The sequence below is a fragment of the Sphaeramia orbicularis genome, chromosome 5 (assembly GCF_902148855.1).
Source record: "Sphaeramia orbicularis chromosome 5, fSphaOr1.1, whole genome shotgun sequence".
Classification (NCBI taxonomy): domain Eukaryota; kingdom Metazoa; phylum Chordata; class Actinopteri; order Kurtiformes; family Apogonidae; genus Sphaeramia; species Sphaeramia orbicularis.
In genome coordinates this window covers 36518072-36534443 of record NC_043961.1, presented here as the reverse complement: position 1 = coordinate 36534443, position 16372 = coordinate 36518072, and the positions used below count along the sequence as shown (strand labels likewise).

Genomic DNA, 16372 nt, shown 5'->3' with positions numbered 1-16372 from the left:
AAAATCACAATATTGCAGCAAGCAACATAACTGAACAAAACAGACAGCTTTTTGAAATCTTGATATCAAAATTGAATATTTTTTGGAGAAAAAAAACTTCAACACCTAAAGGTGTAATAACAGCAGATATGGAACTACTGATGGACATCAATTGATAATTCTGTTAATTCAATAATGTGATGTTACCTTCTCTCTCCAAGCAGCTTCTGTGTTGTTTATTTTATTAGATTTGACAAAGGAGAGCACAAAACCAGATAAGCAGAAGTATCTCATTACACCAGTCTGCAGGGAATTGGTGCTAATTTCATTAAGGTGTTATACTGCATGTATTACCCCTGTCTGTGGTAAATATATGGAACCAGACGACAGCTGACGGCTCAGCTCATCCGGCGTCATTTCAGAAACGGCCCAGTTTGACACTGTGGACATGTTTAGCTGAGTGTGAATTTCCTGTTGAGTAGTGATGAGTAAAACAGTTGTTGCCTTTCTGTCTGAGATGGAGAAGAGATGTCTTGGAATAAACACATACACATGAAACCATACCATACTCCGCTGCCAGACAGGTCAGCAGCGACAGACGGAAAATTGACACAACCTATAGATGTAGATGAGTGCAGTCAGTTTTAGTCACATAGACATCAGGATGGAGAGATGTGGTCACTGACCTTCATGTGTTTGTGTCTCATTGAATTAATCACAGACAGACTGACTGGCGAGTTGTGCATGAGAGAGAGAGAAAGAGAGAGTCACCAGTTTCCCTCTTTAGATTTTCTGAAGTCAGTGAAGTCAGCTGGATTAATGAGACAGAGTCCGCTCACTACACTTTCTGGATTCTTCATTATGTTATTTGTGTATCTGGAAGAAAATTATCCATCATTATACACATAGCATTTTTAATCATTTACAGTCTAAACTTGTTTTGTTTTAGTGTCATATCAATAACACATTCTGCTTACATAAAAAGAGTGATTAAGCTCTTAAGCATAAAAAGGTTTGTTTATACAATACAAATATCTTTAAAAGTATTATTTTCTTTACTTTTATTGACAGAATTAACCCCCTAGGCTCTCAAAAGATACACTGCAATTTCAAGAAATATTAAAACTTTCAATGTAATCAATAATAAAAAAGCCAGTACATTGTTTTATCCTTGTAAAGAGTTTAGAATACTTGAACATCACAACATTTCTGCTTCATTCTATCAGTCATGATTAAGTACAGCTAAAGAAATGTTTGTAAAATGTTTCAATATGTACGTCATGTGGGTGTTACTATATGCCGATGACACAGCCCTGTGCCATATTGTATATGGATTTTATGTGGATGCATTGTAGATTTTAACAGCTCATTGGATTTTCCTTGTTTTTAGACTTCTGAAGCGGCAGAGGTGTTGAACAAACAAGACCCTCAAACAACTCCCCCCACTCAGAGCTACAGTTGCAGTGTCAACCACAGCAGGACGACCCATTCCCACACCAACAGAAACCCCACCACCGCATCCTCCTCCATCCAGCAGACACAGACCCGGACTGAACCGCAGCTTTCACACCAGACTCAGGCTCAGTCTAACTCCTCAGATGAAGGGGTACCCCCTGCTTTAGCCAGCACCCTGGAGCACATCATAGGTCAGCTGGATATTCTCACTCAGGTAAGCAGAAGATGTACTCATCTTTCATGACAAACAGCTCCGTACTGAGGTTGTGCCACCCACTCACACAGTGAAGAACAAAAGCTTCCCTTACTTTACAGCCTGCAGATGAAATGAGCTTTCAGATACAAAATAATAAATATATCTACTGTTTGATGCTGAATTCACCTGTCAGCTTAAACTGTAAAAGTGTGTGTGTCTAGGGCAGATAGTAACACATATACATGTAAACACAAACCAATGCTAACCTCTCTTCTTCTGTGGCCATGGTTGCCAGTTTAGGTGTCCACCCTCTCAAGGGGCACCAAAGATCACTCTGCTCTGAGTTTATGAAGATGTAATTAATAGATTTTCATGGTAAATACATTTTGAATAACATACAAAACACTAGAATCATTCATACCTGAATCCTACATCCACTCCAGAATCACAGTTTGCATAGAAGAGGTCTTTTTGGTACAATTACAGATCAACTAATTTAATTAAGGTGAGGCAATGTAGATTGGGTTTTACTGCATTTCTACAGTGGTCGTCCTGCACATATAATTTTCTCTTGTTGCATCCTGAATAAGATACATTTCATCTTCCCACTTATGGTACACACACATGCTGAAAGGGAAGACTTAACTATTTACTTAATATAATCCTCAATACAATGTCCTTATATTATGCATAGAATAACCAGTCATTTCATGAGGACAGTCAAAAAAACTATGGAAGATCATACATGCATTCGGCGCTACTCTTAGCACGAGTGCTTCTGTGGTTGGTGAAGGCCAGAGACGGTATGAAACCAGAGCCTGCTTGACTAAAAATAGATTATTGAAGAGAAACAGAAAAGAACAGCTCCCACGTAAACCAATTTATGTTCTTTTTTTTAAAAAAAATGTGCTCTTTCAGTTAACTCAATAGTTGGTGACGGATATTTAGGACCCTGTGGAATAACATGTTAAGCTTTAACATAACTATCCTGTATGAAGTCACTGCAGATGGAGAGATAATATTGTTTTTTATGTTTTGATATTTTAATATTTTACTGACATTCCTGACATAATCATTCATTATGAAATGCCAAATAGTAAATCACCAAATAAGTGACTTCCTTCCAGAAACAGACTTACAATATATTATATAATATAACTAAGCCAATATTCCCCAACATCACCAATTAACAGGTCTTCATTAAAAATACAAAGTGATGGACAAAGCTCATCTTTAAGATCAGCAAAATACCAACATATCAAGAGCTGTTTGTATGCATTTTGTTTGCATCATTCTACTTTCCTTTTGTTTTTCCTTCAAAACATAGATGCTTTTTTGAACATTATATCAATACAGATGCGCAACTTTTAATCTTTGCCACAGACAAGAGGTTCAATTCCCTATATCTGATCAAGGCGTGGCTGATAAATAAAATGAATATGTTTGAAATTTTTGTTTTTAACAAATGTGCAAAACTGATATTAGTGCTCCTCTGCTCCTTAAAGAGGTCATTTTTGGCTAAACCCACTTTTATTAGTCTTTGGTACACATATTTGTGTATTTGGACCCCAATAGTTCAAAACTTTGAATTTGAACCCTCCAGGCGCTGCAAAGCTATCTTTATATTCATTTTGGCAAAATCAAGTGGATTTCTACACCCTGTTTTAATTCCTGCTTAATTTGTTGCATCTATAACTAGTTACATCACAACATTCGCACATATAAGGTCAAGACTTCCGCCGAACATTTCTCTGAGTACGACATAATAATTTATCAGCAGCAGCGGTTATAGCCCATACTGAAAGTATGTCCAATCTTCGAGATGATTACCTAAAATATTCAGTCGTTGGTTGTATTAATGAACACAAGTGGCTGAATGGGACAGAGCAGCACAGTCAACAGCCTGGAGGGGGTGGGGTGTGAAGTGGCTCATTTGCATTTAAAGGGCCAGCGCTCAAAATTACCTCTCTGGTGTCATTACTCAGAAATAAGGCTGAAGATGGACCTGTAGAGTTGAATTAACGAAGAATTCAGACCCAAGCATAGCATTTACAGTTTATGTAGACCACAGGGAAATGTTTTAAAATGCATAATTCCATTTAAATAAAGCAAAATATCACTCCTTTAATATATAAGACAGGGGAGGCCCGGAACAGATTCATAATGAACCAGAAATATTGTGAATATTGTGTGATTGCAGGTAGAGCATAACTTATTCAGCTCAGTACGACAGTCATATGGTTTTGGATACTAGATTACTCACACTTTTACAGTTTTGCTAATTTAACATGAAGGTGAATAGCACATAACATGATAAACGGAGTATTAAAGATAAGTAACAATGTAGACTGACTGAACACAATAAGACACATTAACTGTTAAGGTTATGTCTATATTTTAGACATAAAATAGGACTTGACTGACTCAGATGCTATAATACTACAATGTTATATAATATTATAATGCTACACAGAAATCTCAGTTGTATTTTATGCAGTTACACCAGCAAAAGCATCTGTTTAAAACCAGACTTACTGCAGTGATGAGACAACTACAGCAGAGTTCAGAGAACATGATACTATAAGAAACTGAGATTTCATTTTTTGACCAGCCCTAGTCTCAGCAGAGAAAGACTCAGAAATCCATCTTTTGTTACAACAAAGAACATATTTTAGGTGACGGCTGAACTGAGGAGAATGGTTTGAGGGTAAAAAGATACAGATTTGAGAAATGGGAGCAAAAGATCAAGAGTAAGGTGAGAAGGAATGAAACAAAGAGTCAACAAGAGGATGTGAGTGCAGAGAGATGGGAGGAGTTGAATGAACAGGAGGAGAGAGAGAGACAGAGTAGAGGTTTGTGTACGCAGTGCAGAGTTTTAGCTCAAGGTTGTGAATGTGCCCTGAGGAAAATACATCATTCATGTGTGAGTACTGGCAGCACTCTGCCTCACTGGTGATAGTAAGTGTAAATGCTTAATGGCCATGCACAGATACAGGAACACTTGTCAGAGGTTTCACACTAGATAGCTTTTCTTTCTCTCTGGATCGCACTCCAGTCCATCATGTGGGAGTATTTAGAACTGGCCCAGGACAACACTGTGATATATGACGTGTTCCTAATCTCACCAAAAAGAGATGAGTAAAAATAATAAGTAAAGGGAGAAAAAATAAAATTGTTAAAGACAGCTATAAAAAAACAAAGCTGAGCATTAGAGATTGAGTCAGGTTTCACTATTGTAACAAATATTTACACTGACAAATCAGTGACCAGCATCCCACCTGTTAAAAATGCAGCTTTAGAAAGAAGAAAACAAAAAGTGTTTCATGAAGATTGACTTGTAAATTACATATTTGGTCATGCTACTGTGTTACTCAGGAAGCCCTTTCCCCTCCTAAATATAGAATCTGCTTGCTGGGTATCTCGAATACAGTATGAGTAATTCCTAGACAAGTTTAACCTATTTTTATTGCTTTTAAAGTGCACTCACGATGTTTTCTACTGTATTACAAATTGCAACAGGAAGTGGTCCTATACTCTTTTTCTGCTTATCTTTGGCTAATTTTGCAGACTTAAATTACTACATCCTCAAGAGGTTAGGCTAACAAGTAACATTATACATGTCTGTGCTTTATTCCTGTTCCTTTACAAGTCTTTGCCCCCGTATTACTTTTCACTATTACAGCTTTTTGTAACTCTTATAGTTGAAGAGACTGAGAGGCAAGATGATGAATTATTCAGCATTAGACTGAAGCTTCCATAGTCACAGTTTGCTGTGTTAGCTGGTTTTCAGTTCTCCCACCGCAGCCCCCCAGTCTGCCATGTCCCTTTTTTTTACCTCTCGCTGTCTCTTATTTTGTAACATGTCATGTACAGTAAGACTGTTGAACCCACACACATCTCCTTCTTTCACAGTCTTGCTCTTTAATTACAGAGCCTTGGATGAAAAATGGCTGTTCCTCCTAGTTTCATTTGTTCACACAGTACCGTCTCTTCCTCAATATATCATTAGACAAAAGTTTTCTAGAGAAGTTTTTTGAGAACCTCTTCTGTGGCTCTCTGGGAAAATGCTGCAATATTTTCTCCTTTGAAAACACATTTGTCCTGCTCTGTAATTCCGCCAAACTATCACAGTGGCCAATTACAACACAAACCTTTTCTTATTCAAACTACTGTACTGTACATGTATCACAATAGATGTTGATCGCAATAGACCAGTTCCTAGAATTCATTTTCCTGTTTAAGTAGGTTCTAGTGAAGCTGCAGAGGCCATAAAGAGAAGTGTTCCTGTGCATTTACTAACAGCTGTTTCTCAGAAGTTCATTCATGTATTTTTTAAATTCCACTAAACCATCTTCTCACCCACTCATGTACAATTATAAGAAATTCAAAGAATTTCTCTTCTTTGGGAGTTTTTTTTTTTTTTTTTCACAGGAGCTAGAAGTCTGATTTGTATGTTTCACATAGAGATCTTTAAGAATGAAAACCATTTCACCTTTGGTTTTCTGAGCTGTAGTGGCAAAATAATAGAACTAACTATACATTTTAACATGTCTTTCAGTCGGAATTAAGTCACAAAGCACCTCAGCAGAAACTTTTATGCCGGATTAAAGCAAGTTTTTATCTGCATTAAATAAAGGCAGCAGGGATTTTTACAATTTTACCAAAGAACCAGTGATCCAAAGCCAGGAATCAGGTTTACTCACTCTTGTATGGACCTGATTTTGACACCAGAGAATTACACTTAGCAACAGCTGAAATCATATAAGCTGTGACACTTGGCAATACTTTTTTTCCACATTAACCAGACTGTTTGAATAACCCACAAAGCACATAACAACCAACACTACTACACTTCATGTTTATTTAGAGACCTAGCCAACAGTTATTAACGTCTGTGCAGCTGCTGGTGATGCAGTTAAAACAACAGCAATAGAGAACACAAGACAAATGTCAAATAAATGGTTAAAACAATATACTATTGTAGAGGTAACATGTATCTACATTTCATTTTAATCATGTGGAAACATTACACAACCATTTTATTCAGTCATTAAATTTAAATAAATATGTAATCAGATGTTATTACAACAAGTGTCTGACTCAGAAAGTGGGCTATTGTTAGCTTACATTATCTTAGCACTACAGACGCAGCATCTATTGAGTGTTTTTGTTAAATGAATACTTGAATTTCAGCAAAATGACAAACTGCTTGATAGACCAAGGGTGCAACAGTAGTGAATAACATACACTTAAAGATCTACAGCTCAAATGACCGGAACTGTCTCTGGTGGAGCTGCTACTGACTGTATGAGATAGTTATATATATTTGAAGCTATTTTAACCATTAGCTCAGCAGTACACAAAACTGTGCCTTTATCTAGTGTTACGTTGAAATAAATATATAAAGGTAATTTCAGCTGCATGACAGGCACTACAGCTCTCTTTAGATATGTGTTTAGATATGTGTTTGATGATGTAAAATGCTGAAGTTATACACTGCCATTCTGTCAAAGGTATTCTGACTAAAGATGATGAATTCCAACATCACCCTTTTCATCAGTGAAGAAAAGGTAATGGTTAATTAGCTTAAGCTTTGGTCATATGTATCACTGTGAGCCAATAGCATCAGTTCTCTGATGTAACTTTTTCCTATAGTTTTCAGCTTTGATGGGAGAGATAAATGGCATGTTTGGTGAGCTAGATTATTTTTACCCCGCCTCCTGAAGGGAAAGCAAGGGGTATTGTTTTTGGTTTGGTTTGTTTGTTAACACTCTAGCAGCAAAACTATTGGTTGAATTCATACCAAATTGGGTTTATACACTGCCAGTGACCCAGAATAGATGTGTTTACATTTTGGGAAACATAGGTCAAAGTTTCAATTTTTATGAATTTTTTAAAATCTTTTTTTTTTTCCATTTACTTATAATGAGCGAAATTTCACATGTCTGTTGTAGCAAAACTATCGGTTGAATTCATACCAAATTAGGTTTATAGATTGTCAGTGACTGAGAATAGATGTCATTACCTTTTGGGAAAAGTTGCTTGAAGTTGAAATTTTTTAGGAATTTTTAAAATCTTTTTCTTCTCCAATTTACTTATAATGGGTGAAATTTCAAATGTCTATAAAAACATCAATTTTGTTTCAATTTACTTGGCAAATTTGGCACATATGTAGAGGCAATTGATATGCTGACATCAGCACATGCATAGACATGATGACATCAGCTCTATCGAGGCCAAAATAAGCTACAATACGTGCAAGGCATGGGATTTGCTGTGCCTGGCACCACTTGTTAACATTTGTTTAGATGATATAAAGAAGAAAATAGATGTAAAATCATGTGTATTTGGTCCATGGTTTCACTTCATGACAGACTGTAGACCTGCTGTAAATGGACTTTACCTGTTGAAACACATAACTGTCACCTGTCCCACAAAAATCGTCATTTTATTTATGTTATATCTTATCTGGGAGCATTTTATTTTGCTAGTCTATGGATCAGAGAGGTTGTTTGATTTTTATGGAATGAAAAGTTTTTAACAAACTAGTTGTTTATTCAGGGAACTGAGCCACGTCTCCCACTGGACTCCTTTCAGACAGAACAGACTGATCTGCATTCAAAGACCCTGAGGCAATGACGTGTTTACACCCAGAGATTGTAATCTTTTGTCTTTAGTCTGAATACCTTTGGTTGTGCGTGACCTCAGCCAAATGTGACCCTTGCAGAAACTGTGATAACCTTTGGCATCTAAACTTCAAATACAACGTAAAGGAAAGGCTAAAATTCTTCTGACATTTTACCTTTCCATTTAACAGTAGTCAGTGGCTTTTAGCTGTTGACCATTTGACTTGGCTTAGAGTAACAATATGGTGGCATTAGTCTATCAGTCGTCTGTGTTTTAACATCATGACTGAATAACAGTGATTTAGCCATAGTTAAATTAATTATCCACCACGTTTTTTTAATGATAGTGTTTTAATAACTTGCATCAGTTATTTAGATTACGCATAAAGAAATGGCACAGCCTCTTAAACCTCAGCACCAGTTTGTCTTTGTCTGCCTGTCAGACTATGGCAGGGTGGGTCATACCAAAGCGATGAGACTTAGTAACATAGGCTAGTAATGCTCAGGGCGATGGAGGGTATAATGTGTTCTGGAGAGAAAAGGAAAAACAGCTTGCTCTATTTTTAGGAGCATAAAGATTTGGTTTCTACTCCAGATGAAAACTATAGGGCCGTATAATGTTGCCGCTGCCTGGGGACACGTGCAGAATCACACACACACACAAGCGCTGAGGACTGGGTAGCCATATCAGGTTGGTAAGATAAACAGGGTCGTATTGATCTAGAAAATGAAGACAGGGAGACAGAGAGGGGGGAAAGAGAGGAAATACAAGCCCTTACCCTCCTGCGATGCATGAAACGGCAGGAGATGTTATCCATGCCCATGACCCAAAAGAACTCCACTCACCCACACACTGTTGAACTTATTGGTGTATGCTGTGTACGTTGGACTGCCAGATTATCAAAGCGATCAACCAATCTTTGTCAGCTGCTTAATGATTATGAGCTATTATTCATGCTCAGCTCATTGTGAAGCACAGTTGGGGTCAGTGTAGGACATTTATAGCCAATGACCAATCGCAGCTGGTCTCTGAAGCAGCTCATAGAACAGGCCATATACAGAGACCACACACAGTTGGAATATTACTATGCTTACTATAATACCGAAACTGAATTAACATGAATGAGTCTAAGCTCAGAGTTAGAATGTTTTGTAGTAATTTGCTGATCTTTTTGGCTTCTAATCTATTAAAGGTCTGCCTGACCACATGAATGTGTTCATGGAAAACTATCCCACTACTGTTACACATTGAATGAGGGAGAATGTAAAGCGTTTATAATCGTCTTTGACACTGATGAATTGACTCTGAAAATCAAATTAGACGTATACTGTTCATCAAAACCAAATGAGATTTCTACAAGAAATAAGTGAATAAGTCAGATTATGCTGATCGTGACCTTAATACAGTTAAATTCAGACTGAGGCACAATAGTGAAGGTAGTTCTTTTGAGTATTAAGTAGTTTGCGTTAATTTTTATGCACTGGTATTTTTAATGTTGCATGTCACTTCTTCCATTCTTGTATTGACCTTTTTCACACTTGCTGGACATACACTACTGGTCAAAAGTTTTAGAACACCCCAATTTTTCCAGAATTTCATTGAAAATGATGCAGTTTAATGTCCCAGTGTACTCTGAAATCAAAGCATAGAACAAATAAACAGCTGAAGTTAAAAAAGAAATCATGGAATCAGTTTAGAAACAAAAAATGTATTCTAAACTTTTGACTCATCAAAGTAGCCACCTTTGGCAGATATAACAGTTGAACACACTCGTGGTATTCTTTCTGCAATGGAAATCAAAAATTCTTCAGAAAGTTCTTCCCAATTCTGTTGCAGAAGTTCCCATAAATGTGTAGCACTTGTAGGTCGCTTTGCTTTCACTCTTCTGTCCAGTTCATCCCAAACCAGCTCCATGGGGTTTAAGTCTGGAGACTGTACTGGCCACTCCATGTTTTTAAGTGTATCGGCTTGTTCTTTTTTCTTAAGGTAGTTCTGGCATAGCTTGGACTTATGTTTTGGATCAATATGTTGCTATAGGATGAACCCCTGACCACCTAGGCGCATCCCAGAGGGTACTGCATGGTGCTGCAGAATGTTGTGGTAGCCGTTTTGGTTCAGGGTGCCTTTCATTCTGTACAAGTCACCGACCCTGGATCCAGCAAAACAGCCCCAGACCAGTACACTTCCTCCTCCATGTTTGACAGTTGCTGTCACACACTAAGGAACCATCCTTTCACCTACTCAACGGCGTACACAAGTCCTGCGGGATGAACCGAAGATTTCAAATTTGGATTCATCAGTCCATAACACCTTCTTCCAGTCTTCAGTAGTCCACTGGTGGTGTTTCATGGCCCAGCCAAGACTCTTTTTCTTATTCTGAAGTCTCAGCAATGGCTTTCTTGCTGCAACTCCACCCATCAAACCTGCAACTGTTCAGTCTTCTCTTCACAGTTGAAACTGAGACTTGCTTACTACGACCACTTTTGAGCTGTGGTTGAAGCTGTTGTCCTGTGAGTCACCTATCACGCAAGCTGTTGACTCTCAGAAACTTGTCTTCTGATACTGTTGTGGCTTTGGTTCTGTCAGACCTCTTCCTGTCAGCATTTCCCCCAGTTTCTGAGTGCCTTTGGATGGTGAAGGAAACTGGACTTACTGACACCTTGACTTTCTTGGCACTTTCTCTGTAGGACAGACCTACATTTTTAAGTGTTATGATGGTCTGTCTCTCTTCTATCGTTTATTGCCTTTTCCTCACCATTTTTATAGTAACACACTACTTTCTGCAGTACAATACTGTTCAAATAATGTTCACAACAGTATGGTACCAAAGTATGTTCCAACACTACTTTTATGCAGACAGAGGGGGTTGGAAGGAATTCAGAAACGTTGGGACACCTGTAGGAATTGGTAGCACCAACTTTCAAGGCTTGATCAACCTCCATTGCTGCAGAACTGCTTTAAGTTGTTAACCCATTTCTTGTTAGCTGAAAAAGGCCTTATTGTGTAATTCTGAAATGTACATTATTTTTCAGTTTTGTTTAACCTTACCTTTTTCTTTTTTTTTTTTTTTTTACACCACTGGCAGTTCACCACTTACCTTTGTACCATTTCAAGCTGTTCATTGGACTTGAACTGCTTGAATTTCAGTACAAAACTGGAAAAATTGGGGTGTTCTAAAATTTTTGTCCGGTAGTGTACATGCATAATCATCACAGAAAAAGACTTCCTGCTGAGTGTCAACACAATGAGACAAAATGGATAAGAGAGAGTACATAACCTGCCTGACCGATTTGCCAAATATTACATTTGCAAGGTTCATTGAAGAAAACTACGTTACTAAAAAGAACAAAATCAATAAAGGGTGCAAATTTTTCCATGAAGAATTTGTCCGTAAGTATCAAGGTAAGTAGTGAGAGAGGTCAGGCTGTTACTGAACTGCTGGCTAGAATGACAAGTCATTAGCATGTTTACTTAGACATAATTTATGTCTAATGTACAGTTGACCTTACTGAAGCATCATAGTCTGCCTTGAATGAAGCATTATGGCATCAATTTGTTGTGTTTAGGGTTGTCCAAGTGGATGTCTTCTATGTAGCGACAGAAATGTTAGCCCAATGCTATCATCAGTTAACCTTTTTTTTGGGTAACGCTTGTGTTTATGCACGAGTGTGTCTATCTTGCCAGTTCGCTGGAATCCGTTTCTGCCTAATCTCGCTGTCCACAGGAAAACAGTGAAATGACAGATATGCTTTTGGGCATAACAAGCAACCTGGATCACTACAAAAACTCTTGTTCTTTGCTTGCGCCATAGTTGCCCTGATAGGCGAGGAATTAGAATTCTGTGACGATTGCATATTTCCAGTCAAAAATATGGAAGGTGTGAAAAAGGTCCATTGCATTGTCTCTTACAGTCAGTCTATGAAAGAAAGTCATTTAGTGAACTATATTGTTTGTTCATTTGTGTTCTCCCTGCATCTACGTAGGTACTAGAGATTCATCCCACCATCTAAAGAAATGTACCAGAGATAAAAACACAGCCTAAGCACTGAAAACACAAACAGTGATTATCAAAAGCTTGTTCTAAATGGTGACTTTTCTCCTCTGAATATAAACTAGAAGCATGCACATGAAATAAAGTGCTTTATCAGATGATTCCAGAGTCATATCCTGCTTGACAGTCTTCATCTGTGGGTAAATCAAGGCTGAAGCAGATTAATATTGAAGGAGTTATTCTGCATTTTTCAGTTAATTCAGCTAATCAAATAAATATGACTAGTTGAGACAAGGAATTTGTGACTCATGCACTTCTCAGGTTCTATCAAACGACCATAAACAGAAACATTCCCGGAAGAGAAATGAAATAAGAGCTAAGGCACAACTGTACCATGAAACTGGAATCCATAATGAATACTAGAAATATTCAAGGATCTAAATACAGATTTATATTTAGACCATATGTGCATTATATCGCAGTTTTAAGTTTCTTTCAGTTTAGGTAAACATCAGTTAATTTTTTTCGATGAAATCATTTACAAGCTGACCACTTTTATTGGGTTGATTTTTACACGACCACATGTGCCGCTCTATTGCTTGTGATCTCTCATATGCTGCTGGTTATATTTGACAAAAGCTGAAGGAGTGACTCATTTCTGTGCTACTCTCTAGCATTTTCAGAATTGTACTGTGTGGCTCAAGTGGGGACATCCAATTACCGGTCAAGACATGTTGACATATCTTTCACTTTTGTGGCCCCAGCATGGAGAGGGATGACATGTTTACTCTTTGATTGTTCCTTCCCTGAATTTTTTGTTTTGTTTTGTTTTTTGCCAAGCACTGCTGTTCAAAAGTGCTTACCAGCCAGGATTATGTTTGTCACCAGGCAACATTAGCTCAATAAACCATTACATCACAAGTGTAGGGGGAACTGTTGCCACTTGAGTGTTTCCAGAGAAAAACTATTGAAGTTACGATAATCATTTTCATCAGCAAAAGTTATGACAAAGCTAAGTTTATCATTTACAAAATATCACACACTTTAACCTCCTAACTGAACTTGAAATTGCAAAATATGCATTTTATATTATTTATCAGACCCAGGAAATTGGCTGCATACAGTCATTCAAAGTGCAAGACTAAATGAAGAGCTACTTATTTTATTTTTTTTAATTTTTAATTTTTTTTTTTTTTGACATTCAGTATCAGACATTCGCATTCGGTACATCATCTGTATATATCATACATCTGTTGTCTGCTCTAAATGCCAGAATAATATTTTTGTTTTTGTGTGTTTTGACCAGGAAGATTATTACTGTTGTTAATTATTTTTAAGATGAAATCTTAAATGTGTATTGCAGTGATATTAGTGATGAGTATTTTAAGAACTGTTTTAGTTGTTTATTCAGAGATCCTGAATGACAGTCCTCATCTGTGGGTAAATGAAGGCTGAAGCTGAATAATACCGAAGGAGTTATTCAACATTTTTCAATTAAATCTGCTATTCAAATAAATACTTCTCTTTAAACACTTTTTCAGACTTTACTTAACAAATACAGCACTTGGGCAGAAACAGTGCCATAAACATTAACTGTGTGTCTGCCTGTACAAGTAAACCCCCCCCCCCCCCCCCCCCAATCACCTGGCCAGATAAAAATGAGACAAAAGCATGCTGAGTATTTTAACAATTAAGTGATTATTAGTGTGGATCCCTAAATGATATTTATTGCAATATAAAATCATATCATGGCATTTGTCACTATGGTTTTGTGGTTCAGTCACCTGTTAGCAGTGACTCTCCTGAATTCAAGGCTGTTGGAGTCTGATGGATGAAAGCTCTTTTATCTAGAAATAAAAATCAGACTCACAGCTTTACTTGACTGCATGTTTTAAATCATTGAACCTGTTTACATGACCATAAAAGGAAGTAATTGGACACTTGTAATAATAAGATCTAACGCAATTACATGCACTTTAGAAATGTGATAATCAAAAAATCTTGGTTTAGATGCTCCAGTTCATTATCGGATTATTTTCCAAGTATGTACATATATAGTGATGGTAGACTTAAAGTTCCTGTTGTCCTCTGCTCACGTTTGACTACATAACTTCCCTTCTCTAAGATTTTAATTTTTTATACTAGAGCTGCACATTATATCGTTTGAGCATCATCATCACAATGTACATGTGCGCAGTACTCACATTGGAGGTCCTGCAATGTAGGAGGCAAATGAACCACATAGATATTATATCCTTCTGAGTATTTTTTAATCTTGCAATTCATATCATAGGGTTAACAAAAAATCGCAATGTCAGTTTTTTCCAATATCGTGCAGCCCTAGTTTATACACATGAACAGATGCAAAAGAATGAAATAAATCAGATTAACCTGTATATTTGCAGAAAGACATCAGTGTATTGGTGAGAAATCCAGGTGTGTTAATCCAATTTCTCATAAACAGTTTACTGCCATTGTCTGATAAAACATTTCAGATTATTTTGTTGACATGGTCACTTGAATAATCTGACAACTCCAGAAATCAGGTAATAATCAGGGTATTGGTGTGCATGTACACAGGCTCATTAACCGTCCAATTGGATTGAAATCATGAGGTGAGTGAAGATTCGCACCTCTGCTTCCGCTCACAGGGCAGAGGTGAGAGATCCACTCGTGTCTCCAGTCATCTTCGGTCGTCTCACAGATGCGACACCTGAATTCTCCTCTAATAAACAGAATGGAATCACTCAGTACTCAAACGTACAGGCACACAAACACAACAAACACTGTCACTGTTGGAGGATGCTGAGAGGAAAAGTATGTCGCACTGTGATCTCACTACCCACACATGCCCGACTGTATCGGAAAGCCACTTTCTTGTGTTCTCTGTGTGTGTGTTTAAGTGTGTTTATGCAACTGTGTGAGGGAGAGAACAAGAGCGTGCGTGCCAGACACAGAGACTCTGGTGTTTTCGGCTCAAGCGGCAGATTTCTCTACGATAATCAGCTGGATTGTCTTGCACGCACAACATCTGTCTCAAACGCACACAAACTGCCTCTTTCACATACACAAGAGTGGCCATTATATGCTCATTACTGTCAGGCTGACGCTGTACAGCCTTCTCTAACATGCTCCTTTTCTCTTATCCCTCGTCTTCCTTCCTCCGTCTTCCTTTGTCTTATTCCTCTCCCCTTGTCTTTTTTTTTTTTTTTTTTTTTGATCCAGACGGTTTCAATCTTGGAGCAGCGGCTGACGCTCACCGAAGACAAGCTCAAGGAGTGTTTGGAGAACCAGATGGAGATCAGTCTACATCTGCAGAGGAGAGAGGAGGCCTAAAGATGGCGGCATCAGGGAGAGGTGGATTCGGGATGAACTCGCATCATAGACACAAACACACACAGTCATCTTCCCTCTTGCGATCTCACACAGAAACTCACACAATCAGCAAGGAGTCGACCTGAATCCTTTTTTTTAAATTTTACTACTGGACTTTAAACGCACACTGAGCCTTACTGCTTATTCCCTGTGGTTATTTCACAGAGATATCACAAGTGAAGGAGTTGAATATTGGAGAAGTTGTGCTTCTACAACAGTGCTGAGAGCACAGTCCCTTTTCTGCTGACAAAGGACCTGCTGCCTCTGCCGTCACTCTGTGTGTGTCTGTGAATGTGTGTTGCACAAATGTCTCTACAAAAGTGTAGACACACGCAAGAGACTAGCTCTGTTCTGCACATATATGTTTAGAGGAAGGATGTACCCAAACAAACAAAATGACTGGCTGGTACTGATATTTAAAAGCTTATAGCACTGCAAAAATCAAAGTCTTACCAAGTGTATTTTTCTCATTTCTAGTCAAAATATCTCATCACACTTAAAATAAGACTTAATTACCTAAATAGTAACTTGTGAGATATAACAACTTATTTTTAGACGATAGATCTTGAAAATCTTATTTCAAGAAATCTTACCAAGATAATTTTCTCTTGTTCCATTGGCAAATTTTTTGGCTTGAATTAAGCAAAAAAAAAAAATCTTGAATTAAGCAAAAAAAAAATCTGCCAGTGGAACAAGTGAAAATTATCTTGGTAAGATTTCTTTGTCTGTTGTCTAAAAATAAGTTCTTA

At 37.6% G+C, this 16372-nt stretch overlaps 1 protein-coding gene across 1 annotated transcript in view; it reads left to right on the top strand.

The window, feature by feature from the left end:
• poc1a (POC1 centriolar protein A) overlaps positions 1 to 16047 on the top strand; it is a 41410-nt gene extending 25363 nt beyond the window's left edge. Inside the window, exons 10-11 of the mRNA XM_030135209.1 lie at positions 1370 to 1648; positions 15474 to 16047. Of these exons, the coding sequence (XP_029991069.1) occupies positions 1370 to 1648; positions 15474 to 15584 (390 nt within the window). The 3' untranslated portion in view covers positions 15585 to 16047. The remainder of the gene's footprint in view (positions 1 to 1369; positions 1649 to 15473) is intronic.
• Positions 16048 to 16372: the final 325 nt, after the last annotated feature.